Consider the following 26,876-nt stretch of genomic DNA (forward strand, 5'->3'; position numbering starts at 1 on the left):
GGAACGTAGAAAACGAATTTTCTTTTTTCACCCGCTTTGTTTGAATAATCGATTTTTTAATGACCAAATACCCCCGGGCAGATAATTCAGCCTGCTTCGGAAATTGCACTTCGCGAGAATCGTGAAAGAGAGTTTAATCTGCTTACTTCAGAAAAACACTCGTGTCAATTTGGTGAAATTTGTAATAAATTTCGGATGCTCTCAAATGTTATACTTTATTGTTCACTTTTAACATTATTTGCATCGTTTGACTCAGAAAACAAGTGAACGAATATAAACAAACGCAGGTACAAAGTCTTGCAAATATTTGGAATGGAAAAGGTGAGATTCAACGCCGAGGCACGCTGTATTTTTTTTTTTTTTTCATTAAGCCTCCTCCGGAAATGCAATACTGATATAAATTATATAAATAACAAAGTTTGGCACAAAATATTAATGACATCAACAATAATGTTATTTGAAGCGCGCTGCGCAGGAATCAAGGTTCGTAGTCGTACAGTCGAAAAAAAGGGCAAAGTTGAAAATATCATTCTAGGACATGAAGCAAGAAAAATTACTCAATACGAGCTTCTTTCGAATCAAAAAAACTATTCCAACTGCAATGACGATTCATTTTTTTAATTTTGAAAATAACTGAAAGTAGAGAGCTGGGTGATCGCCAATAATTTAGAACAAAAATGATGAAAAAAATATAGCTCAATAGGTTTTGAAGAATTACTAGGAACAGAATTTCCGATTTTTCAAACTATTCTGATTGACGTGTTGAAATCTAACAAAGAATCGATGAGTTATTTCGTTCAGGGGAAGACCAAAGCAAAATGAATGAAAATGACTTTTTGCTCCTTCGGTATGACGGTACGCATAATACATGGTAATTTAGAACAACGAAGGAGAAAACTGCTTTTACATGGCAGCAAGAGCTTCAACAAGATTTTTGAAGGATTTGTCACCGGGGTTACAAAGCGCTACAAACATATGTTTCTGTTTGACTTCCCGTTCGAGTTTAGTTGCAATTTCATGCGCTCGTTTGGTGACGTATGCAGGTACTCCAGCGAGACGAGCGGCATTGAAACCATAAGATTTGGGGCAAGCTCCTTCGCTCAACTTGTACAGGAAAGTCACTGTTTCTTGAGATATTTCTTCTTCCTCCGTCTCAACCATACACGCCTGTCGACAAATGAAAAAGAACTCTGTGATTACCCAAGCGAAGCAAATTAAACTTCGTATAATTTTCCCTATCCTCACCATGTGGGCCAAAGTTACGTCCTTGTTTGTCTTGTAATCTTCGACCAGCGAATGATAATGAGTTGAGAACAAAGTGCGACACTTTAGTTTGGTCAAGGCATCGACTACCGCCGCTGCAATCGCTGTACCATCGTAAGTTGATGTACCGCGTCCGAGTTCATCCAACAAAACCAAAGAATGAGGACTGGCGTGTTGAAGAATAGTCGCCGTTTCGCTCAACTCTACCAAAAACGTACTTTGGCCAGCTAAAATATCATCGTTCGCACCGAGTCTCGTAAAAATTCGGTCCGCCAAGCTCAAGCGGCAAGCACTCGCTGGCACGTAACAACCCTGTTAATGAAAACATTATTAAAAATCATTTTTAAAATGAGAATATGTTAACGCGAAGGACTAGAAAAAGTCTAAACTTTCAATCAAAATTTTGAAATAAAAATATGTTGACAGAAATCTCTAAAAAATATCGAGAAAAAAAATAAAATTTTACCATTTGGGCCATAATAGTAATTAGTCCAACTTGTCGCATGAGAGTGGACTTTCCGCCCATGTTAGGACCGGTAAGAATAACAAGAGAAGCGTTTCCGTCAGCAGCTAAAGAAGTATCGTTCGGTACGAAACTTTCACTCATTATGCATGGGTGTTTGCCATCTTTGATTTGCGTACATATCTGTAATGAAACAAATAAATAAAGATGAAAATGAACGTCAAATTGTTCTGTTATTTATAACTCGATAACGACAAATTTCACCTTTTCGTCGATGATTTCTGGGACGCACATGTCGCCACAACGAGCGTATTCGGCGAGGGAAATGAGTACATCCATAATAGCAATCTTATAAGCAGCAACGCTCCACAAATCATACTTTTCACTGAATTTCGCGAAAATTCGCCGATTCAAATCCTTGAGAACTTTGTCACGCTCGTCTTCAGCGTTCATTTGTCGGGTCAATAGTTCTTTGCCTTCAGCAGTGTAGTAACGCTTAAATCCTTTCCTCTGTGACTGAAGTTCATATCCAGGACCAATTTTCTTCACTTGACTGTCCGGAATCTCAATTTGATATCGCTTTTTATCGGTCCCATGGAAAGTAACTTTAACTCCGAAATGCTTCACCTGACTCTGTAAGTATTTTTTAGCTTCCTTCTCAATGTCCTCAATTTCCGCGAATATTGCATCGTATTCGGAGTCCACTCCTTGTTTCGGTATTATGCAACCTTCCTTCTTTGCTTCTTCGTGATCAAACGCCACCTAAGAAACGATTCCATCAAATTTCACCTTTTTTTCTCTATTCATTTTGTTATCGAGTATTATTTACGAACCTTAAAGAAGTCTAGAGTCTCGCGCAATGTCGGAAATTCACCGTCAGGAGCAGTCTTCATGCTCAGTTTTATCAAATCGGAGCTGAAATCTTTAAAAAGAAATTGAATATTGCCTTTTCAATGGTGGTAAAGTTAAGTGATATTTTGTATAATTTTTTTCACTTGTGACCAACCTTCAAAAAGAGACGAAACCTCCAAAACTTCTTCAAAACCGTCTAAAACGCTAAGAAAATCGATAATCTTTCTTTTAGAGTAAGTATCTCTCTCAAACATAATAGCACGCGAGTCAGGATGATCCGCTGCTTTCAAAGCGTTTCCATAAGTATGTATTCTTGAAGAGAAAACAAAAAAATAACAATTGACGGTAATTCCAAGTAAACTTATAATTCGGTAAATAAATTTGGGAAATATTTGAGGTTTACGAACTTGCTTATGAGTCTTTCGAGATCAGGTAACTTAGCCAAAATGCCGCGAACTTTTTGGACGACATCGGGATGATCCAGCAATTCTGTAATAGCTTGTTGACGTTGAATTATCACTGTTTTCTGGCACGACGGTCTGCAGATTAATTCGCGTAACAATCTAAAATTGCATAAAATGATAGCTCGTTATCAAAATATTCGTAACTATTATTTGTTTGAAGAAACATAAACTGTTAAGTCAAAAAGTATTGTAAAGTTGAATTTCCATAAACCATTTTTCGCTCCTCTCAGCAACATAATACCTTTTACCGAAAGCCGTACAACAATGATCCAGTGTTGCGATAAGTGATCCTTCGCCTGTGAGAATTTTTAAGTTGTTTATTGTTAGAGCATCCAATACCATGGTTGAGACTGAATTGAAGCCCTCATCAATCGATTCTCTATTGTGATCCGGAGGTATGTAAGTGTTGAATCGTTTTTGCGCTAGTATTTGCTGATCCAAAAGATAATCTCTCAACAGATAAACGCATCCGCCGAGAGCATTGACAGCCAGTTCTTTGTTTTCAGCTGGCGTGAGGCCTAGGCTGTCACCTAATTAACGAGAAAAGAAAAACAGTATGATTAAATTTTATTGTCTAATCTTTATTGTTTTGGAATATTGATCAAATAAATGTGAACCTTCGCTCAGGTACGGTTTGAGGCCTTCAGGCCATGCAACTGTGCCATTCGACTGATCTTTGAAGTATTCGGCGTTGTGAAGTTTCTTAAAATGGAGAATTAAAATGTCATTTTGCAGTTTCCCTTTTAGTCGATTTTAAAAAATTTTCATAGAAATCCTAATACCTCAAGTGTCGTGGTTGCCGACCAAAATTGTACGTCTTTCTGCAGGGGCTCTTTCATCGAAGTGACAAGCATATTGTCGAGTATTTTCATGGTTGCTTGGGACAAATTTCCACGCTCGTAAACCAATTGAGCCGGCGGATGATGAGAGAAAAGAGTGAGCAATCGAGAGTTGCAACGATCGTCTTGAAATTGGCCGAGATTAAATTCACCGATCGTGGTGTCCAGGAAACACACTCCGTAGGATGGCAAGTTATTTTCAGAATCGTGTTTCTCAACCAGCGTCATAAGATAACTCGACTGCGGCGTTACGATTTCTGAATCTTGAGGAGTGAAAACTCGAGTGCCTCTCGTGCTCACCTGGCATATTTCACGTCTCACAACTTTGTCAAATTTCGTTGTTTTCCCCGCTGTAACAAAGAATAGATCATGAATTACAATCGAAATGCATTTTTCACAAAACAAATAATTCACGAATTTTTCGCGTAAAATTAATCTGAGTATGAAATTAAATTCAGTCTCATTTTCAAATTTTGACACTGTCATAGACACACAATTATGAGAGGAAAAAAGACGATAAACCTCACCCTTGCGACAACGTTCGGTAACCATATCGGGGGTCTCGGTCTGTTCAACACGAGCAACTTTGTATCCTCGTTCGATAAGATTTCCCGAAAAACGTCCATATGCGATTTCTGGGAAACCCGAATGAGCCCATTCACCCTGTAAGGACATTGAACAATTGAAACTAACGTATTTCCATCCACGCATTATTTCATTGTGGGGTTGCATTTTTTTTATATTTCCCTTACCCGCATATATGAAATACCAAGAACATTGGCACCAATAACTGCATCCATATGATACAGCTCATAAAATTTGCCAACTTTGAAGAAGAGCACGCAATCGAAATGTTTACTCTTTAATTCCCACCATTGTCGCATTCCCTGAAAAATATCCAAGATCGAGTAGTTTGTCCAACTTATCGTAGGTTTATTGTCTTAACGACGAGGATATCATCTCTATGATTGTGAAATAAATTTTTTATTTTTCTTTCCTCAAATGTATCAAAAATGAATTGACTGTTGTGCCAATGATGATGAAGCCTCGAACTATTGAACCATTTTCAGTACTAACCGGTGTTTGATTGTTGAGAAAATCCAGAGGCACATAAAGCGTCTTAGGATCATAATTCGGATCACTGGCAGATCGTTTTTTGATATCTTTTATTTTATTTGGTTGAAGGAAATCATAATGCAAATGAGGCCATGAATCTGCACCTGAAGCCGGTCCCGAAATCGCAGAAACAGCTGGCAAAACATTCGATTTCGTATCTCCAGAAGTCTGCGTAGTCTACGAAAAAGCATTATTAAATGTTGATGTTGGATTAATCCAAAATATCTATTGGTAACTGTTCCATTTTGTACAAACCCCATTTCCTGCTTGGCTTTTCTTACTGCGAACATTGCCTGTGGATCTTGATGATTTTTTCTTTTTCTGCAAAATAGAAATAAATCAAAAAATAAGTCCAGAAACATAAATTGTACAGACTAAATGTCTCACTTGATACAACGATAGTAATCAACAAATTTCTCCATATACCTTGGGTGTTTCTTCATCAGATTCATCTGGAGTAATGTCTGTTTCTGAAGCCTCTTCTCCAGTAAGCTCTACTTCTGAAGACTCATTCAACGATTCTAAATTGAAGTTTTGTTGAAATTTATTTCTAATTGTTTTTCACTCATCAAATTGAAATCAAATCCTACACTTACCGGGTACGTATTCATCTCCAGAATCTGCCGAATCGCTATCCACTTCTGGGACAATTATCCTCCGCCTCTTTGGCTTCACATTGTCCGTCTCTTCATCTCTATTTCGTTCTTTTAAAGGTCTTTTTCTTGTAGGCGTGGAATCCTTCTCCTTAGCAATTATTTCTGTTTTGGAATATAAATAAATTTGTCACTATTTCTTTAATTGAATACTTTTACCATGACAATCGTCTAGCAAATAACTTTTCTTAATTATATTTATTCAATGTTTATACAGCAAAAATCGTTTTAAAATTGGATACAATAATAATAATCCTTGATTTGAATGATTATATTAAAGAATCGGAATATACTAAACAAAAGTAATTTATCTTATAATATTGATGAATAAATTCATCATTTGAAAAAGTCTGCTTTGTTCCTAAGAAAGGACGTCAGTTTGAAACCGGGCGTTCATTTTTCTTTGTTTGAATATGGGTTGGATTTGTCCATGGCTTCAAGATTAACGCGTCAAAAAGTCACGTAATTTTGTCCTGTTTCTCGAAAAATATGATAAGATCATATACATACCGGTGTTTATTGACGTAAACATGTATATTGTACGTAAACATCATACAATAAAGACAAAAAAAATGATACGAGTTACAAACCTTTGCTCTTCGATGGCTTGGGAGAATTTATCGCCGTAGATTTAGATTTCGGAGTAGATTTATTGTTGACACCGGTTTTGCCCTTTGAAGTCGGTGTTTTCCCCGTTGCCGGCTTCGGATTTTTTGGTGATGTAAAATAATTGAGCAATGTGTTTTGTTTCGACATTTTTATATGCCACACGTGAAAAAACGTGACACGAGTTTTGCTTTGTGCTTATATTCGCGATGCCGTTCTTCGCAGTAGGTAAATGAAGAATACACGACGAGCGAGGTATTCTACAATTCTACATTCTACGACGGCTACGACGCAATGTAAAATCGCGGGAAAAATTATAGCTGTTTTCATTGGTTGGTTGTTTTTGTAAACACACCAACATATCTGATGTCTCCATCTCGTTGAGTATTTTTCTAAATAAAATCCACCAATCGTCTGCAATGTCTAAAAAGCGGCAAATTTGACTAACTTTTCTCAATCGTTGGATGAATTAATTATGGGAATAGTTTTTATTTATGAGTATAATCTTGATGCATTAGCGATTTATTTTTATGTAATTCTAATAATAACCTCTAACCCAAAACTAATATCTGTCTCCAATCGCAAACGTGGCAATTGTTGACAACTGTAGCGCTGTCGACATGAAAGCAGTTTCATCATTCGGTTTGGCTGTCTTTTCAATTCGTTTTTCTCATCTATGTACTATCTATGTTTTGGCCGTTTTGGCAATTTTGTTTTTATACGGTTTTGGTCACGGTTGTTCAAGATCATGAAATGAGAAATGAGTGATACGAGTGTTCCGTATCGTTACTCCGCCGAAGAATAAATGTAAATCTTGTAAATTAGTTCAGGGACGCGTATAATATTTTTATATTATTCTATCGTAGCCAGACAAAACTTTTTCTATCAGTATTGTCAATTCGTTCATCGTCAATTGTTATTACGTCGAGGTCACTAATCACAAGGAAGGCGAGTTTCATTTGTTTTACTATACATTAATAATACGCCCAACACCGATTCGTACTATAAGCTATTTCGTCATAAAACAAGATAACATACATTTTTAACAAAAATGTTATCTCATTTGTTCCTTAAGATGTCACAACCTGGACAAAGCAGTAGAGCTTTATCACCGTTGATGCAGTCTGACAATAAGCAGCAAGAGATGGATCAAGTAAAAAAGGAACTTCGAAGTACGTTACAAATAATTCACGATATCGCGATTTTCCAAATTTGAAAACCGTATAATTTGTGTTTTTTTTTAAATTTATGTTTATTAAAATAGTTAAATATTTGGGTTATAGAAATTGTATTTTTTTTTTTAGATGCCTTTTAGGAATAGCGAAGATAAAATAAATTAAAAATATTTGTTGTGATGGTATATATATAACACTAATATCAATAAAGGTTCATAGGCATGCTTGTAAAATTGTATTCAATATTTTTTTAAATTTTTTCTTAGGAAGAGGTTGTGAAGAAGATACCCTGGGCACAAATTTCAAAGAAATGAAAACGCTTCTTGATACATTGGTCATGTCGGAACAGTTGTCTAATAGTCCAACGAAGCAGAATATTCCAGAGAGCACAGTGAGAATAAGTTACTTTTAAGAAATTCATAGTTTACATATAATTACAGTAGTCACAAATAAATTGTCTTTTTTAGACTGTTGAACCTGTATCGCCTATTGGTTTCCAATCTTATGCGGGTAAACTGAAAATGGACAATGAAAGAAAATCCAAGAGTCCAGAATTATCTCTTGACGAATCAAACAAGAGTATGTCACAAGAAAAACAAGCTGATGCGGATACTGAATCAATATATTCACCGCGCAACACAAATCCCTTCCACAAGGACATCAAAGAAAATGTGTCCTCAAATATGAATAAAAATCGGCGCTCAAGAACCTTCGATCAAAATTCTGAGAACAAAAATGACAGTAAACGGCAAAATCAAAGAGGAAAACAACAAATGCGACAAGAGGAAAAGATGCCTATACTGAAGATCACTAAATGCGATTTTGATTATAACCAAGACGATGAACGCCTGACACCACGCTATCGATTATCCAATAAGCAAGCAGGACAGGTTGGCGATAGCATCCGGTTAATTGAAAACAATAAAATTATTTTTGATCGACTGCGCAATCATCTGCTGCAAACAGCAGAATTATGTCACAATCAACGCTCAAATTCTGTCGCATTGAATTTCCAATGGGGCACTGCCATAAAGGTTGGTACCTCCAACCAGACGTATAACGCTCGTTCCAATTGCGAAACGAAATATCGAATGTGAATGTTTTTCCAAAATGTAAGGGACAATATTCATCTTTTTGTTTCCCTTTCATTCATTGATTTTTCAGTTGCATTTAATTCTTGTTCATTCGTTTTTTCTCCTATATATATTCGTACAAAGACAAAAAAATGAAAATATGCCAAAATTTGTCACAAATATGCGCATACGAGTGCTATTAATAATATTAAAACTGTACCGATATTTGTACGGTACGAAAACTGTGCCCAACGACGGCGAGCAAACTGATTGCTCCGTTCATTGTAAAGATAAAAACAAACGATAGATATAACACTGACACTTTTAATAAATTTTACGTCCTTACAAAATGCCTATGTCCAGTTTATTTCATTCTCGCACGAGTCTAATTTTGTTGTTTTCGACCTTTTCCTTTAGGTCGGCGAAACTAACGGAAGTTTCGAAAGGAAAATCGTCTCGGACGAAGAAATTCCGGAATTCAATGAGAATGCGAATCAACCGGAAACGTCAACGAGTTACAGTCTCACGGAGGACACAACACGTAGACGAAAAAGAACTACTAATATGACCAAAATTTACGAATACAATGATGATGTGGAAAGCGAGGAGGAAGAAGAAGAAAAAGACAACAGTGATGAGGATTTTCAGATGCGCCCCAAACGACCAAAACCTGTGCGTTCTTTAAATAAAAATAAAGCGACGAGCTCGAAAGTCATTTCAAAGAAAAAAGTTGAATCGACTGCAACAAAAAACCCAGTCATGAGTTTGTTCGATGAAAGGAAATCCGAAGATCGAACTGTATTCGTTGATGTTTCGGATGAATGTGCGATCACTGATGACGAAGCGTCCAATGAACCACCAAAAAAAGTTCAGAAGAGCAACTCCGAGGAATCTGAGCTTATTTTTCCACGAAGAGTCTCCCCACCGAAACTGCGTCCTAAATGGGCTGGAATTCGAGCAAGAAAGCCATTAAATGACTTCCCAAGTCAGTTGAGAACAGAAAAACAGGTTGGAACCGATAGAAAAGAAGAAAGTAACGCGTCTCAGATCAACAAAAGCAACTTGAGTCTGAAGGACGACGAAATTTCTGCGGTATTGAAAGAAAACAACGAAACCGATGAAAGCGATGGGATAACTCCGCTCCCAATGGACGACCCTGATATTAAACCTTTGAAAACGTCTACTCGTATGAGAATGATTAGCCAGCGTCTCATCAAGAATCAAGAAGAAGATAAACAGAAGGAAATGTTGCGTCTGGAACATGAGCGAATAAAAAAAGAATCGATGGAGCGCGATAAAGTTAGACTCGTACAACAACGAATTCGCGAAAGCAATGAGCAGCAAAAGAAACAGGAAACCGAGAAGAGAAGGCAAGCCCAACGAGAAGAAAACTGGCGAAATATGATGGCTCAAAGTACTAAGAAACAGTTTTCCGAGAGAACAGATCTTTACCCGGACGGTCGATCACAAATGGAGGAAATCCTAAATCCTGCACAAGAAAATAAATTAAATACGGTAGGTTTGAGATACTTTTAGTTATAAACTTGAACTTGCTGCTGAAAAATATAAATTCAAACTGGAAACTCGATGAAATTTTTGACGTTTGACGTTTTATCACAAAAACTTGTGTAAAACAAGAAATTGAAAAAGTCTAAATAAATTCTGCTACTTCCCAATTTCTTGTCCTTGCCAATCTTCACTTTTCAAACGCTTTTCTGGGCGTATTATCTACAGAAATGAAAATGTATTTCATCATACAATAATTTCTCACAGAAACACCATTTTTTTGAACTTTCCTATTATTTTCGGTTTTTTTTTCTTAATGGAAAATTCTACATGAACTAGATTAATTTTCAGTCATATCGATAAAATAGTAAAAACAATTTGCTTCACAGAAAAATTATTGGACGAAAAGTGGAAATTTCGGTTAAAGTTGCGATAAAATCTTGAGCCGTTGGATCATTTTCAGGGGTTTTACAGACAGAAGCGGAAACGAAATTACGTGAAAAGAACATTGTTTGAGAAAATCTTGAGACGTTTTATTAATAGATTTTTTTTATGATTCTTCTATGATCAGGAGCAAAACGACAATGAACACTTTGAGACTGGTAACGCTCAAGAAAGCAATGCGAAACGAGTGTCATGTCCAATTTGCAACAGAAGATTTGAAGTTGATGAAATCGAGGCTCACGCAGGAGCTTGCGAAGAATTCGATTCCTGCCCGCCTGGTATGAGCAGATCAAGTTCACCTTCCCTCACACCACCAAGAATAACCAGAGCTTCTCAACCGAGTAAATCTTCAAACTTTGAATGTGAAATTTGCAACAATTTCAGCACCGAAAACGGCAACGAGTTTGAAAACCATTCTTCTCAGTGTCTCCGAAACCAAAAATACGGGCGTATGTATACTAATTATGAAAATTTATATCTAATTCTGGTCGAATATAAAAAAAATCTAATAAGAATTATAAAATGATGACGAAATTCTGACAACTATTTATTTGCACGTCACAGAAAGTTGCTTACGAAAATAGTCATTTGGACACTAAAATCTGCATGAAAAATCCTCACAAGACTTTCTCTTATCCACTATGTTCGCAGTATAATTTGAGAAAATGGTATTCCTCACTTCCCTCCAATCGAATAGTCACCAATTCATTGTAATTGATGTGATTTTGGTTTTTATGTTTCCAGAGCTCTTTGTCCCGGATACTGTTGTTGAAATACCAACTTCACCGTTGCGAACAGTCCGAACAATCAGTCAACTAACAGATTCGGAAATCGACTACAAAAATCAATTCCAACCGAGAACTAGAAATGTCACAAAAAGGAAAAGGCGGTTGTGAAGAAGCACTGTCAATGGCGTCAACAGGCCATTTACCATGAAAAATGGCGAAACATTAAAAGCAAAAATAATATTGGTGATAATATGGAACAAACTGAAAATACAAAACAAGTGATTTTATCGTTGTAATATTGAAGAGGAAGTGAGCTGGCAAGCGGGTCTTTATGCCAATACTAAAAGAGTACGGAAAGACTCGATAACGAGATAGGTCGAGTTTACCGAAAAACTATTCGAAGTTTTACGGTATTGCCTTACATTCATACGATTCGTTAAGGAATCGCACTTTTCGTTTTCAAAATGTTGATAGCAGTTTTAATTTAGTTTTTCCATTTTCTTGTATTCTTGAGATAAATTTCTTGTATTTTATATAAACACTTGTACTACCTCTCCCTCCATTCGACAGTCAAAGCGCTGTAAAAACGGGGGATCCTGAAAATTTTTGAAATAAAATTCGTACAAAGAACTGTCAATGTACACTTTGAGTTTTTCCCACTCAAACTTTTTTCACATTGATGAAGACTTGGAACAAAATGGTTGCTAGACTTTTCAGGAATAAATTGTTGAAATAAATGATTAAATAATTTATTGTTCCGCGATCGAAATGGATCCATTAATTTTTCTAATTACACATGAATTTGGTAGCGTAGTAATGGCAACTGTTATTTTGACAGGCTCCATTTTATAGTTAAACAGCTACAACCCACTCTCCTTTCGCTGAATCTAAGCGGGGTTGGGCTTAAATGAGCGCTCAATTATTATCTCTTTTTTTCTCCTAATAGGATCAAAGGTCAATCCAGCAAATACGGACGGCACTCGGAGAAAAGACACAGAGCACCGTCGTCTTCTGATCGATCAACAGCGCCTGAATAACGATGGAAATTCGTTCAATATTTTTTCTACTGATCGTAGTATTTGTGGATCATGGTGCAACCATCTCATTGAACGGTGCATGGACGATAAACTTACAAGATTTTGGTAACTATTTTTCTCTCTGTTTCATCACAATCACGAATAGACTACTAATGATTTGTTTCCTTTACACTCGTTTACCTCAGTTAGAGAATTTGAAGGATTCGTGCCTGGAGGAATTTATACGGATCTCATGAATGCGAATTTAGTACCAGATACTTTCAAAGGAACAAACGATGTGAAGAACCGATGGATTAGCAACCGGTCTGTAACTTATACCAGAAAATTTGAAGGTAATTTCCCAAGAAATCCCATTTTTCGTATATCAAAAATTACAATGTTGCACACATTTTTGAGAATCGTTTGTAAACAGTACATAAAAATTTTTTTAATCAACAACATTGTTGCAGTTGACGAAACGAGCATAAGAGTTTCGAGGATTCTCCTGAAATTTGATGGTTTGGATACATTCGCAACGATTTATCTCAACGAACATGAAATTGGAAAAACTTCTAATATGTTTTTGCGACATGTTTTCGACGTCAAGAGTTATCTCCAGGTAGCGATGCCTAATCTAATCCATATACAATGAGGCCGATTACGAACACTAATATTTATCTAATCAGATAGGAACCAATTACTTGAACGTGACTTTCGACTCGGCCGTCAAAGTGGCCAGCAATCTTTATAACAAACAATTAGCTTCGTACAAAGTACCACCAGAATGTGTGCCTGAACAATATAATGGAGAGTGTCATGTAAACCACATAAGAAAAATGCAAGCGAGCTTTAGCTGGGATTGGGGACCGGCTGTACCATCGATGGGAATCTGGTAACTCACGAATCTCGACAACTTTTCATTCCGTTCAAAGTCTTTCAATCTTCAATGTGTTGACAGGAAGAACGTTGAACTTTTGCCTTTTGACGATGCTACCATTATCGAGACTGCTATCGATGTATCGGACGAAGAAAATTACTGGGACGTCAACGTTACTTGTCTCCTCGGTATTAATCCGAAAGCATCCTCATTGCTGACCTTGGGCTTATCGCTGGAAATGAACAAGGCTTATGACTTGGAGGCATCGAAGGAAATATCACCGAGTTCCGATTCGGATTATCGCAGTGTTTCTCTCGTCTTACCGGTCCCAAAAGTAAAAACGTTTGACGAAATCAACTAAAAGTGTATCCTTCAGCATCCCCATTCTGAGAGATAATCGCTTGATGGAAAATACATTTTTAGGATCAAGTGGAACTTTGGTGGCCAAACGGCTACGGTAATCAGACTCTCTACACCTTGAAAATCGAATTGGGAACACCGAGTGGTTACGAGGTCCTGAGGAAACGCATAGGCTTCAGAAAAATCGAGCTTGTTCAAGAAAATCTGGATCAAGGTCGAACGTTTTACTTCAAAGTAAACTACATGCCAATTTTCGCTAAAGGAAGTAATTGGATTCCAGCGAGTATTTATCCCGAATTGTCTTCGAAGAATGATGTTGTGAGACATTTGTTGAGTTCAGCGAGGGACGTCGATATGAACATGCTGAGAGTTTGGGGCGGTGGATATTACGAGTCCGATTTTTTTTACGACCTCGCTGACGAGTACGGAATAATGATTTGGCAAGATTTCATGTTCGCTTGTGCGATGTATCCGACGAATGCTGAATTTTTGGACTCTGTGAGAGAAGAAGTTCGACAAAATGTACTACGACTGAAACACCATCCGAGCATTGTTATCTGGGCTGGAAACAACGAGAATGAGGCTGCAATATTCGGCAATTGGTACGGAACTGGAAAGGCTCCGATTTACAAAAAAGATTATGTCAAACTTTACGTAAACGTGATTAAAGAAGAAGTGGAAAAACTCGATCCCCGCAGACCGTTCGTCGTCTCCAGTCCGAGCGACGGCTCCTGGACAGATGACAACGGTTTTATCGGACCTGATCCCTACTCCAATCTTTATGGCGATGGTTTGTATTAAAACGTAAAAACTAAGAAGCGTTTCCTATGTCCTCGAAAAAAAGCAAAATTCATAAAGATTTTTTAGAGTTAGAATGACATTCGAGCTCATTTCAATCGAATTCTGATTATAATTTCAAGCAAATTGTTTTTGACGATAGAAATATTTGAGACGGCCATCTTTTTTTATACTTTGAAGAAATAAGAGAAATCGAATTGAGAATTAAAATACGAATTTTAACTTATAAAAAAATTGATTCTTCGTTCGTATACACGGTCTTCTTTTTCATATTTTTCCAGTTCATTACTACAACTACTTACGCAACGGTTGGAACATAAATCAGTACCCGATACCGAGATTCGCATCGGAATATGGATTTCAATCGATACCGGCAATCGAGACTCTCGAAACCGTGACTGTTGGGATGGACGATTTGACATACGGTTCAGACTTTCTTCAGCACCGTCAGCATTTACCGGCTGGCTGGTTTTTCATGAAATCGATGATTGCGAAAAATTTGAAAATACCTGAAACCAACGACCCTCATCGAGACTTCCGAGACTTCATATACCTCAGTCAAATAAATCAAGCCGTTTCGACGAAAATTGAAACCGAATCTTATCGTCAAATGCGCAGTAGCTTAAACGAATTGGGAGAAGGTTACACAATGGGAGCTTTATATTGGCAATTGAACGATGTTTGGCAAGCTCCATCATGGTCGTCTATAGGTAAGTTTCATCACGTACAATGAAAAAAATTGAAAGTTCAATGCTCGTGGATTGTGACAGAAAACAAAAAGAATTTTTTTTGCTCTTATATGGAATTTCGGAGTACCCACTTGAAAATCTGAATTATTTCCTTCTGTTTTCCACGTTTACTTCATGATTTTATAATTTTGTAGATTTCGGAGGAAATTGGAAAATGCTTCACTACTATGCCAAGGATTTTTTCGCCCCAATAATTATTTCGCCGCGTCTCTCGTATGCAAAAGATTTAACGATTTATATCGTGTCCGACAGATTGCTCACCGTTACTGGTTGTTCGTTGGATTTGAATATTCACCATTATAATTCATCTGTGCCAGTCTACACGATGAATTTCATGGATGTTGAAATAGTACGTGCAAGACAGTAAAAAAGTAAAAATGAAATTGAGCAAAGAAGTCACAATGCTTGGTTATTCCGTAGGCTGCGAATAGTGCACAAGCTTTCAGAACGTTTTGGCTCACGGAGTTGCTGAAATCAGCATCCTGCGGTGTTGCTGAAGAAGCGACTAACAATTGCTTCGTCGAGCTCGTTCTCTGGGACGAAAAAGGACGATTGATCGCACCGAGAAATTACGTTTTTCCTGGTGTATTGAAAAACGTCAATTTATCCAATACAACTGTCAGAGTAAGTGCAGCAATGAAGGTACAACGAATGGGCGCATGTGTTTATTTTCTCATTTTCAGATGGGCACGACTATCGCATCCATACCCGGCAAGTTATCCAACTATTTGGATTACGAATTCGAGGTCGAATCTGAAGGTGTAGCACTTTTTGTTTGGCTTCAGCTGCCCAGGATGCAGGGTCGATTCTCTGAAAATGGATTTCATCTGATGAACGAAAAGAAAAAAATTATATTCCATGCAAGCGAGGCTATTACGTCCGACGATTTAATCAACGAAATAGAAATCATGAGTCTTTCACAAATATATAACCCAAATCGTTAATCTCTCAATTAAATTCTCAAATTAATAAAAACAACAAAAAACTGCGTTGAATCGTACAAATGTTTTCTCAATTTCGTAGTTCTTACTTTCCTTAGTCAACAAATGAAATTACTCGGCATTGATTGTGAGAGGAACTTCTGTGATGTTTTTTTATTTTTTAATTTTTTTAAATTTTAAATATTCATGCTCTGTTTGAACTGTTTTGTGTGAATAGAGGTTCGTCGACCTGGGTCAAAAAACATTTTTTTCCTAGTTGAATAGTTCTAAGCCTTAACAAAACGATTGGATGAAAGGTCGTCAGTTCTTTCTCGCCAAAAGATTTCTGAAAAACATTCCAAAAGTCCCAGCAATTCAGGAGATTCGAGTGACGGCAACGAAACTCAAGGAAATTTCCGATTACTGAAACTCATTTGAGCAAAAATATTGCGTTTTGCTTTGAAATTTCAATTTCTTCAGTATTTAAGATATTCAAATTCGATAGTTCGATCGAATTTCATACGCACTGATAGTTTCACGGTGGAAAATACATGTCATAATGCATATAGACTTCGACTCCAATCAGAACAATCAGAATTACGAAAAATATCCCCAGCGTTGTATAGAAGTAATCAGTCATCTTTTTTCCGCGTAATCACCATCTCGAGGGCTCCAAACTATTTTTTTTTAGCGAGTTAACATCTTCATGATCCTGGGGAAAAAACACGGAGTTTTAAGCAAAAACATCGGCGCAGTGCGACTTTTATTAAAATTTGTAAAAGCCTGTGCGGTATAATTACATGATTCGTAAATTAGTGACTTCAGTCATAACAACAATTTTCCTCTCTGAAGAATGCATTTCAAAGTGAAATAAATATTACCGATTTAATCGACATATTTGACAGTTGACACTGAAGATCGCTGTTCTTTAAGAATTTGACAAATGTCGATCTTCATTCCAATCCTGCCATGCTCTTTGTTTTTGTAATAAAAAAATTAGTCCCAGGGGACTCGACGATTCGCGTTGGCATCTTCATTTCAATTGATTACGAAGCATAACATTTATTACAATAACAATTTTGGCATCAAAGTTAGCAACATCGTTCTACTTTAAAACTGCCCGAATCTCATCTGAAAAAGATCATACTAAGAACCCTTAAATTTTGTTTCGAAAATATGTAAAAAAAAAATAATATTTTAGCAAATGAACAAAGTGGAAGGGATCAGAGAACTATTGAAAGTTAACAAAGGAAATTCTCGATGGAGTAAGAAAGTAGAACGAACATAAGAAATTATCTTGGTTGTTGCAGGAAACACAATTATTCACTGAAAGTGGAAGTATTTTTGAATTACGAATAATCAAGACAAACAACGTTGCCAACTTGCACGCAAAAGCAGCGGAGTATCATTGCGTTTCGATGTATTACAGTTGATATCGATTCGTTGATGAATTTTTAAAAGAATGCGACAAAGCCCAGCTTCGACGATTATTCTAATAAGCGTATTTTTTTGTTTTGCCTCGATCAATTGCAAACTTTTTGAAAGCTAAAATAATCAGCATTCGTTGCGAATGTATATAGAGGCACATAAATATATCATTTCGGACGGTCAGCCACGTTTTGAATTTTTCACAGTAAAATGGACGCGCAGCGTTTCGATGCTCCGTAATATTAAGTAGATGTGAAAACTTTATCAGCTGTTTCGTATTTGGTGATTTGGGATTTGAGCGAATTCAGAGTCTCTGCTGATGGCGAGTGGAGATATCGTCGACTTAAATTTATCGCCACCATTATGCAACAGAGCAATAATGGACCAAATATTGCACCCTCTACACCAAGGCACAAAATTCCACCTGCTATCGATAAACCTGTTAGATAAGGATGTCCCCCACTGAAAATGAAAATTATCGTTAAAAACACCAACATACTCAAGTCAACAGTAATAAATCAGCACAAACTTTCATTTACAGACCAAAAATTCTGTTACCAATATACACCAGAAAACTATTGCCAAATATTACGTTTTGTAAAAGAATTACAATTGTTCTAGAGAATGGTAGAATTTTTGTAATAATTCCATATCGAGGATCTCGTCGAACGACCGTACAAATTATTTCTTCAATCAATGAAACAACCAGAAAGTGTCGTTTGAAAAATATGTTCAGACTTTGGAAAAAACTTTCTACGAAAAAATTTTCAGGGTGAAAAAATCTTTTAAAATGTAAATGAAAAATGGAAAGTTACTTTGATTGATCAATAAATTCGTTGAATGAAAAAAGTTTCTATCTGCGTTCGAAAAATAAGTAATGAAAAAAATGTTACCCCTTTATTTCCGCGTAGAAATCGGTAACGACAATGTTGTATGGAATGAAGTGAAAGAGTAGGAAGAGTACGGCGATCATTGGTCCTCGAGTGAACCAGAGTTCGAGAGTTGCCGGTATGCAAGCAAAATAGGCATCGAGGAAGGGCACGGCACCGAGGACAGAGGCAAATGCCGCTGGTAGATAAACGATCTTCACTTGAAAAAGGTTGTGTATGAACCATGTCCACATTCCAAAGAAGGAGGCGAGCTTGAAAGTTGCAGTGAAAACGCCAATAATGGCTTCTTGAAGCGCAACTGCAAATCTGTAAATTTAATTCAAAAAATTATTTCTCTGCATGTATCTCTCAAGTTTCCAGATATGAACCCAGCAGAATCGAAAAGAAAAATTTCTTCAAAGTTTGAAGTTTCAAAAACCTCCCGGTAAAAACGTCAAAAACCATAATTCAAAGTGTTACTTTGAAAAAGTGAAAGTTTTCTCAATCGACTAATTTTTTCGTAGTTCACTAATTTCCCATTATAATTATCCATCTTGTTTCTTATTATTACAATATTTTTCATGGCTCTTAGTTTCTAATTTCCACCAGACAAACGATAATCTGACTCTATATTCATTTTTATTTTAATTTCGATAATTTATTGAATAATGTTTTCCAACCCTTCTAGGTGCATGTCATTTGCAGGATTAACTCAAATTCTACATTATCTAATTAGCAAAAACAAGATCCATCACTGCACTATACTATTTCAAGCCAATGCCTCTAAATCGATGGTTGATTTTCAATAACTCACCCTCCGACATCATTCGAGCTGTGCGAATCACAGAATAAAATTAATTTATTGTTTTATATTATTTGAACTATTCACTCAAGTATTTCGTATCACTTTTTCATATACTAACTTGTAGCTACCGATTGGACTAAATGCCGTCAGTATTTCAATCGGTTTATAAGTTTTTCCACTGGAATTCAGAAGGTAGAACAACGTCGTAAAGAAGACTACCTGAAATTTCGAATGAAAAGCACATGTCTCATTAAAGAATGATGAACTTTCATATGCCTTAGAAGATTTCGAAGATAATTTAAAAAAGCAAAGTCCGTTCACGAAATCGTCACGGAATGATTCTTTACCAAGAAATCGAAGTTGTTATTATTACGAGATTATGATATTTATTTTCAGGATTTCCCCATGTGAAAAATGAAAGAATTTAAAAAAATTGAAAAGTTAGGAGAAGTGTTGGGGCTTCATCGAAAGTGTTCAATGTCGTACCGTGCTCAAAGCGAAGTTGAGTACCGCAGATCCGCTCATGAGAACAACGTAAAGTAATTCCGTTATAATGCTGAGAATAACGGACATGTTTCCCTTAACGATGTTCCAGATGGAATCCAGAACAGACAGCAAAATGCCAACATTCTCTTTAGCAAAATTCTGTATAGCAGTGAAGTTGAACCATTCTTGAGGTGAAAATACAGAGAATTTCTAATCAGTCACGTTTCCATTGATTTCACCATTGTTCATGTCAAATGAAATTGAAACTCACGCGTAGGCATTTTGGCAAAACTTTCACGAAAACTTTCCCACACGGACATTGCGGCTGCAACGTCTACTGTTGGTCCAATCATGTCAGGATCGGCGTCTGACATCATCCAGGCTTGATACAGTCTGTCCCAAAGTTCGAGCACTTTTTTTTCCAGCATTTCAGCTTTCGACGGTTCGAAATCTTTCACAAGACTTTTTACCTGACAACAAATATACCAAAACTTCAAACTGCGTGCTTCATCCAATTAACATTCAATATTTCAACATTTTCTATCACCAAGTAATAATTTCCAGCAAATATTTTATCAGAAATATTGGATCGTAACAACTTTCTTATGGATATTCGTGTTTTTTTAACAAGAAAAATTACTAGTATAGGTTGTAGCTAAATATAGTATCGTTAACGACGTAAGTATATGAAAAAAAGTGGTGAAGTATTGAACCGAGTACAAGATAACGCCAGAGTTTCTTTCTTGTAGATTTACGATGTGGCAGCGCTTTATAATATTATAATTATCAATTTACTTTTTTTTTACTATGGACAAAAAAATATAATAAGGTCAAACGAACGCTTACTCCATCAGCGATTGCCGTTCGGCCATACGTGTAAGCGTTGTCGAGCACGCTGTTAACAGACTCTTCCCATTGTTCTGGAAGCCAATCAATATCCGGATTATTAACGAGCGTGGAGTTGAGGATTCCACCGGTTAATTGGACGAGATGCATCCCCTCTGCATAAATCTGCAAATACCATGAGCCATGAAAGAAAATCAGCGTTGCAAAGAGCGCTGGAATATAGTCTTACAAAAAGATGAGCAATTCCGAATAGTTTTTCGAACAAGAAAAAGTATTGCATAGGAAGGATTATAATATAAATATTTTCGGGAAAATTGGATTACAAATTGTACGGAGAAAGTTTCCAGAGTGTAAATCACTTTTATCTCCGATGATGAAAAAAACTTGAAATATTCTTGCACCTTAATGGGTGTTTGATTACCTGAATCGTTATAAATACTGATGAGCAAAAAGTGAATATGAGAAGCCCAAAAATAACAGCAATCGTGGCGACGGCATCGACCGATCCTCGAAGAGCTTCGGTCAATTTTCGATCGACAATTAGATAAACTTTATAGAGACCACGTGCGGCTGCAGGGACCAGAGCTTGATGTCTTTCGTTGCACCAATTTTTCAAAATCTCACGAATTGCTTCGAATTTGCCAATGATGGTAGCCCAGAAACCGAAATATCTCCCGATTTGCTTCAGCACGTAATAAGCGATTGGAAGTGTTAGGATTTGTAATATCCATTTGTGCTTCCAGAGTAACATTCCAGTGCAACAATACAATACACCGTACATGTACTTGTCAGAATTACCAGTATCATCGGCTGGAACATCCAGGGACATTCTAAGCTCGGCTTTGAGTTTCCGTAAGAAATAACGTTCGCTTATAGTTCCTCGTGAGTTAGGAGTTCCAGCGTTACTCGGTTTAGATCCAAATCTGGCCCTTCTTGATGCCGTGTCCAAAGACATTGATTTACCAGCCAATTTTAACGCTGGGATTTCTCCAGATGTTTTTGATGTACTTTTTATATCGAGAGAGTTGTCTCTTTTCAAATCCAGTTCTTCCGGAAACATGTCTTCTTTCTCATCGGCGTTCGAATCATCAATGGATACTACAGGCATTGGATTAGCATTGATCAATGCTATTTGCACAGCATCCCCAAAAGATGCATGATTACCAAGCAGTTCTTCGCTTTCCATTATTACTATTACTTCATAAATAAATCCAATAAGGAATAAAATTTGCAGAATGCTAAATATCAGCACTGGATATACTCCAAAAACATTTGACAAGTAGAGGCTCAGCAGTAGCCAAACACCGAAGGAAGAGTAACGGAACTTTGTTGAGTTTTCTGGGGTCCAGTAGATATAAAGCACTGATATGTATCCAATCGCTGCTAGGACCAGCTGTCAGCAGAAAGTCAAAACAATAAGAGATGTTCATTGATTTCACATCTGCTATGTATTCAGGTGTTCACTCGATATGTTCTAAACTATCAAAATTAAAGACTGTACATTCTATTATCACAGATATTGCTCAAATAATTGAGAATAAAACTAAAAATAGTTTTGTAGAGCAAAAAATTTTGCACAGTTAAGTTTTCAATATTATTTCTCTACCTTCAAGAATTTTTGGCAGCAGATAATAAGAAAAAGCATTAGAAATATTTAGTATCAATGACCAATAAAAAAAAGTAAAAGGATGTAAATAAAATTCCAAGCATTAAAATTGACAATTGATATGACAAGAATTTTTTTTACCACATAAATGTTGCAGGCTGCAACAAATAACCCAATGGAAGTAGTGACCAATTGGAAGAATCTCCACATCAAACAGTGAAGGAACCCTGGGGTATAACTATAAATGATGAAAGATCCACCCAAAGCGGTAAGTGATATTCCCACAGTTTTCAGATTCTCTTGTAGAAAACTGCCAATGTTTTCGGAAAGACGATCAACGATTGTTACCGGTATCATAACAAGATTGATAACGAGAGGTTGAGGAGAATTTTCATTGGCATCGAACCATGATTGAACAGCATTTGTAAGGTAGAACTTGAATGGGAAGAGCGCAGAACCACAGAGCAAAGCCCATATGAGAGGTTTTACAAATGGATTTAAAATAATATATAAACCCCATCCGGCGGTACAAATAATACAGAGTAGAAAAAGAGCAAGAGCATTGTAAATTCCTTGTTTCAATGCTTTTTCGTGTCCAGCGCTGAAGCTGGACCAAACATTTAATAAATTATCCATTGGCGTACGAGGCAGATCCATGATTTTTGGAACTGTGAAAAAACTCCGAAAATTCACTTGTTGAAAAAATGGTGAGGAAAACTTCGATTCTGTGCAGTTATAAAAATGTAACTGTTCTTGGACGATTCGAATAAATCATTTTATATATTCACTGGGTATCAAATAGTACGTATTAAAAACGATGTTTCTTCTTCCGGTGAGCCAGTGCAAAGTAGTCTTTTAATTGTTGCACTCCCTTTCTCAAGATTTCTTCATTGACATTCATCGAAGAATCACACATCGGAATATTTCTCAATCGTCGTCATGCTATAAAAATACTTCGCCGTATATACTTATACATGCGCGCGGTCCAAAATATACTGGAATGTCTTAGCGGTAGCGCAGTTGCCGCATAACTGCCAAAAAAGAAATCGAGCCGGCTATAGAGGCTATAGAGATCTCGATCTTGTTTACATTGGCGACAACGACGTGAGACTTCTCCTGAGCTCCCTGGGTTAACCCCAATGAATCAAATATATGGATTTAAAAAAAAATAAATTTCTTGGGAGTCGTACAGTGATTCGTGGCGGTGCAATTAAATCGTGCATTGGTGAATCATTTTTCCAAAAAATAGTGTTCAAAACTTAGGACTTAGCCCTTATTGCGATGAGTTATAGGAGAATGGATTTGGATTCCGTCGCGACGGTCGATGACATACTTCGCCGTTGTCTTCTGTAGTGCTTGATGATACTGCAGAGGCTGCAGAGCTCGTAAAAAGTTACCGCAGGAGTATAGTACCGCTAAATTTCGTGACACGTATCTTCCATTAGATTCGAACGGCGAAAACCTGAAAAACCTGATACAACACATTCACTACCACCACCACACACAACTCGGGTTAAATTTTGAACATTTTTTTTGTAAAAATAGTCTACCATAACCACTGAACGATTTAATTGTGCCACCACGAACCACTGTACGAGCCCCAAGAAATTCATTTAAAAAAAATCCATATATTTTATTTGAGGGGGCTAACTCCTCACAAGGGACGGTCGACGAGATCTGGAGGGGAAACTCCATTACAGAGTTCTACAATTATTAATCACCAGTTAGCCCCGTGGGTTAGCCTCTCCGGTGATAACAAAGGATAAAGAACACCAGCTGATCGCCAAATTTCGTAAGGTGGCGTCGCGCATCTGATATCGGTGCGGCAAGTAACTAGAAATCTTCGGAGTTACTTAAAAATATCAACATAGTGATTTATAAACAGTGTGTAATTTACCAAGTAACAATTAAAATTGTTTTATAATGGATATAGGGGAATTATTGTCGTACAAAGTGAGCCTGGTTAAAAAATTGTTAAAAAGATCTCAGTACTCTTTTTCGATTAATCACTTCCTAACCTCTTTGGCGAAACATTTCAGCCACCAAATACACCAAAACGTCCTATCCCTGGGGAAGACGACGACGAGGACGAGTGGGAAAATTCGAAGCGTGCAAAAAAAGTTATAAAAACTCCTTATCATCCACGTCAAAGGCAGTTACGTGAAACGGACTTGACACCTGCTAGAAGTAGCGAACCTCCAACTCCAATCAGAGCTGCACTTCCAGCACCTGCCAACGACGTTGTTGAACCGCAATTGTCGGAAAAAGAAAAACAAGACATCATCAATTATGTTGAAAATGAAGCTCCCGAAGTTGAGGCCCTTGACGATGCAACTCTCAAAAGAATGGTTTTGTTGTTTGAAAAAAGAGCCCTTCGTAACCAAGAGATGAGGGTGAAGTTTCCTGATCAGCCAGAAAAGTTTGTTGAAATTTACATCCTCAGAATGCTCTTGAATACTTTGATGAAATTAAAAATTTTAGAACTCGGAGGTTTACCTTAGAGTAGAAAAAATTTCAAACAAATAGATATCTTGGAAAAAATTTCATAAAATAAGTTTTATATCCTGTTTCATAAATTAGAATACTCGACTACAGAAATGTTAAGTAAATTGGGAACATACCTTCTTGATCTTTGTTTTCATTTAATTTTCACAAAATCAATGTATTTGAAATAATATGAAAGAGAAATAATCCTTTACTTCTAGATTCATGGAATCAGAATTAGAATTGCATGAAACACTTCAAGAACTTCATGTGGTGGCAACAAATCCTGAGCTTTATCCCTTAATGGTTGAACTCGGGGCTGTACCATCACTATTAGAATTACTTTCTCACGAGAACACTGACATAGCGGTGGGAGTTGTGGATCTCTTGCAAGAATTATCTGATGTTGATATTTTGCACGAGAGTCAAGAAGGTGCGGATGCTCTAATTGATTCCCTTCTAGAGCAACAAGTCTGCGCTCTCCTCGTTCAAAATTTGGACAGGCTTGATGAAACAGTAAAAGAAGAGAGCGATGGAGTGTTCAACACAATGGGTTGAGTATATTGAATAACACAGACTTTATGTTTTACCCATTCAAATGTAAAATTTTTCACCTTTTTTTTTTTCACTTTCCACCAGCAATATTCGAGAACCTCCTAGAATTCAGGCCAGAATTATGTGCAGACGCTGGTAAACAAGGACTCATGCAATGGTTATTGCGCCGGATAAAAGCCAAGATGCCTTTTGATGCGAACAAATTGTATGCGAGCGAACTTTTATCAATTTTGCTGCAACAAACTCCAGAAAATAAATTGTTGCTTGGTGATATTGATGGCATTGACGTATTGTTACAACAATTGGCGGTAAATTTCCTGCTCGTTATGAATTAACATTTCAATTTCGATATTGATATTTTAAAAAATTGAGATATATTTTTGTTGTTGAAGTAATCCGTAATTGAATGTACTTTTTGTCCGTAGAATGTAATTTTGTCATGGATGTGGAAGGCCCATATTTGTATGCAATTTACTTGATAACCAGACTGTAAATGCGATAAAAATAAGTTACATTTTTTCAGTATTACAAACGTCACGATCCACAAACAGCCGAAGAGCAAGAAATGATGGAAAACCTGTTCAATGTGCTGTGTTCGAGTTTAATGTGTACAATAAATCGGGACAGATTTCTACGTGGCGAGGGTCTTCAACTGATGAATCTTATGTTGCGAGAGAAAAAAATGTCTCGCAATGGTTCGCTGAAAGTTCTCGATCACGCGATGAACGGTCCTGACGGAAAGGACAATTGTACTAAATTCGTAGACATTCTTGGCCTGAGAACGATATTTCCATTGTTCATGAAAACGCCAACGAGGAATCGAAAAAGAATGCTCAGTGCTGAGGAGCACGAGGGTAATTTCTTAAAAAATCATGAATAAATAGATTTTACTCCATTATTTCAAAACGTATTAACGTAAGATTCAATCACAAAAATCCTAATTACAAATCTCATTTGCAGAACACGTGATCTCAATAATCGCAAGCATGTTAAGAAATTGCAAAGGTCAACAACGTCAAAGATTGCTAAGTAAATTTACGGAAAACGATTATGAGAAAGTTGATCGCCTGATGGAACTTCATTTCAAGTATCTCGAAAAGGTCGAAGAAGTTGAGAAGGAAGCGAAGGAGGACGAGGACGAAGATGAATCTTATCTTAGACGCTTGGACGGTGGCCTTTTTACTCTTCAACTCGTTGATTACGTTCTCCTCGAAGCATGCACAGGTTGCCCACCGGCTGTAAAACAAAGAGTCACTAGAATATTGGCACAGCGACGAGCATCCCTCAAAACTATTCGACACATCATGAGAGGTAATTACGAAACGTATTTCTTTACCAACGATACAGTTGTGTGATTAGGAATATTCTTGAACGACTCAGTGTCGTTTTTTCTATAATTAGAATACTGCCATATTTTCGTTAGCTGTAGTGTTTTGAAAAAAAAAAAGAAATCATGTTGAAATAATCGCAATTTCGGAGATTTGCAATTATTGAAGTAAAAAGTTTTCGTCATTCACTTCATTTTCAAATGGAGATGGGGATAAATAATGAATTTTCTTTGTAAGTCTTGTTTCCAGACAATGTTCATTGACCACGATCTTTTTTTTCAGAGTATGCCGGAAACTTGGGGGATGCGGGAGACTCCGAATGGAGAGAAGCGGAACAGCAACATATTTTACAATTGATAGACAAATTTTAATAATCATTTCCCTCATCCCAAATAAGTTTCCATTCAGCGTATCATTCAACATATTTGAAAGTTTTCTCGTAAAAATCCTTATACAGATTTTTTAAAAAATAAAGACAAATATGTCTCCATGTGGGCAGAAAAACGCGATGGTCATTCTTCTTGGTCAACAAACAAAAATGTCCATGGGATGAATAATCGCTGTCTG

General features: G+C 36.8%; 4 protein-coding genes across 6 annotated transcripts; 2 read left to right on the forward strand and 2 right to left on the reverse strand.

Moving 5' to 3' along the window:
• Positions 1-196: 196 nt before the first annotated feature.
• On the reverse strand, positions 197-6,554 carry Msh6 (DNA mismatch repair protein Msh6). Its single transcript, XM_043417570.1, has 17 exons — positions 6,241-6,554; positions 5,594-5,755; positions 5,424-5,518; positions 5,253-5,318; positions 4,959-5,174; positions 4,634-4,768; positions 4,409-4,544; positions 3,825-4,231; positions 3,660-3,744; positions 3,284-3,572; positions 2,986-3,141; positions 2,733-2,890; positions 2,560-2,648; positions 1,991-2,488; positions 1,730-1,909; positions 1,246-1,575; positions 197-1,167 (listed from the first exon to the last, which is right to left on the reverse strand). The coding sequence occupies exons 1-17, from the start codon at positions 6,404-6,406 to the stop codon at positions 904-906; spliced, it is 3,432 nt and encodes a 1,143-aa protein (XP_043273505.1). The 5' UTR covers positions 6,407-6,554; the 3' UTR covers positions 197-903.
• Positions 6,555-6,920: 366 nt separating this feature from the next.
• beta-Man (beta-mannosidase) lies at positions 6,921-15,982 on the forward strand. The gene is made up of 17 exons (XM_043416317.1): positions 6,921-7,204; positions 7,332-7,428; positions 7,698-7,822; positions 7,899-8,465; positions 8,922-10,019; positions 10,582-10,903; positions 11,199-11,346; positions 12,129-12,136; positions 12,405-12,551; positions 12,669-12,817; positions 12,885-13,090; positions 13,157-13,409; positions 13,499-14,225; positions 14,515-14,943; positions 15,117-15,331; positions 15,403-15,606; positions 15,666-15,982. Exons 2-17 carry the CDS (start codon positions 7,332-7,334, stop codon positions 15,924-15,926), a joined length of 4,956 nt encoding a protein of 1,651 aa, XP_043272252.1. The 5' UTR covers positions 6,921-7,204; the 3' UTR covers positions 15,927-15,982.
• Positions 15,983-16,633: 651 nt separating this feature from the next.
• Positions 16,634-23,599, reverse strand: LOC122409779 (transmembrane protein 245). Of its 3 annotated transcripts, none has more exons than XM_043417572.1 (9): positions 22,087-23,599; positions 20,758-21,729; positions 20,337-20,501; positions 19,762-19,960; positions 19,491-19,675; positions 19,123-19,223; positions 19,014-19,031; positions 18,224-18,526; positions 16,634-17,792 (listed from the first exon to the last, which is right to left on the reverse strand). In XM_043417572.1, exons 1-9 carry the CDS (start codon positions 22,597-22,599, stop codon positions 17,573-17,575), a joined length of 2,676 nt encoding a protein of 891 aa, XP_043273507.1. In that variant the 5' UTR covers positions 22,600-23,599; the 3' UTR covers positions 16,634-17,572. The 3 variants fall into 3 exon arrangements, with proteins under 3 accessions (XP_043273507.1, XP_043273506.1, XP_043273508.1); XM_043417571.1 differs by having other exon boundaries at positions 22,084-23,597; XM_043417573.1 differs by lacking the exon at positions 19,014-19,031 and having other exon boundaries at positions 22,084-23,598.
• A 135-nt stretch (positions 23,600-23,734) lies between these two features.
• Positions 23,735-26,813, forward strand: LOC122409780 (beta-catenin-like protein 1). Its single transcript, XM_043417574.1, has 7 exons — positions 23,735-23,895; positions 23,982-24,361; positions 24,648-24,979; positions 25,066-25,289; positions 25,505-25,835; positions 25,942-26,292; positions 26,592-26,813. The coding sequence occupies exons 1-7, from the start codon at positions 23,866-23,868 to the stop codon at positions 26,678-26,680; spliced, it is 1,737 nt and encodes a 578-aa protein (XP_043273509.1). The 5' UTR covers positions 23,735-23,865; the 3' UTR covers positions 26,681-26,813.
• Positions 26,814-26,876: the final 63 nt, after the last annotated feature.

The sequence above is a fragment of the Venturia canescens genome, chromosome 4 (assembly GCF_019457755.1).
Source record: "Venturia canescens isolate UGA chromosome 4, ASM1945775v1, whole genome shotgun sequence".
NCBI lineage: Eukaryota > Metazoa > Arthropoda > Insecta > Hymenoptera > Ichneumonidae > Venturia > Venturia canescens.

Coding starts and splice junctions, on each gene's coding strand:
- Msh6 (XM_043417570.1), bottom strand. CDS start 6,406: ATGTCGAAACAAAACACATTGCTCAATTATTTTACATCACCAAAAAAT. Junction 2,891..2,985: donor CTCGAAAGACTCATAAGCAA/GTTCGTAAACCT, acceptor TTTCTCTTCAAG/AATACATACTTATGGAAACG. Junction 1,576..1,729: donor TTACTATTATGGCCCAAATG/GTAAAATTTTAT, acceptor TTTCATTAACAG/GGTTGTTACGTGCCAGCGAG.
- beta-Man (XM_043416317.1), top strand. CDS start 7,332: ATGTCACAACCTGGACAAAGCAGTAGAGCTTTATCACCGTTGATGCAG. Junction 8,466..8,921: donor AATGGGGCACTGCCATAAAG/GTTGGTACCTCC, acceptor CTTTTCCTTTAG/GTCGGCGAAACTAACGGAAG. Junction 10,904..11,198: donor CCGAAACCAAAAATACGGGC/GTATGTATACTA, acceptor TTATGTTTCCAG/AGCTCTTTGTCCCGGATACT.
- LOC122409779 (XM_043417571.1), bottom strand. CDS start 22,599: ATGGATCTGCCTCGTACGCCAATGGATAATTTATTAAATGTTTGGTCC. Junction 19,961..20,336: donor GAACGGCAATCGCTGATGGA/GTAAGCGTTCGT, acceptor ATTTGTTGTCAG/GTAAAAAGTCTTGTGAAAGA. Junction 19,224..19,490: donor TCAACTTCGCTTTGAGCACG/GTACGACATTGA, acceptor TCGAAATTTCAG/GTAGTCTTCTTTACGACGTT.
- LOC122409780 (XM_043417574.1), top strand. CDS start 23,866: ATGGATATAGGGGAATTATTGTCGTACAAA. Junction 25,836..25,941: donor CAGTGCTGAGGAGCACGAGG/GTAATTTCTTAA, acceptor TCTCATTTGCAG/AACACGTGATCTCAATAATC. Junction 26,293..26,591: donor TATTCGACACATCATGAGAG/GTAATTACGAAA, acceptor CTTTTTTTTCAG/AGTATGCCGGAAACTTGGGG.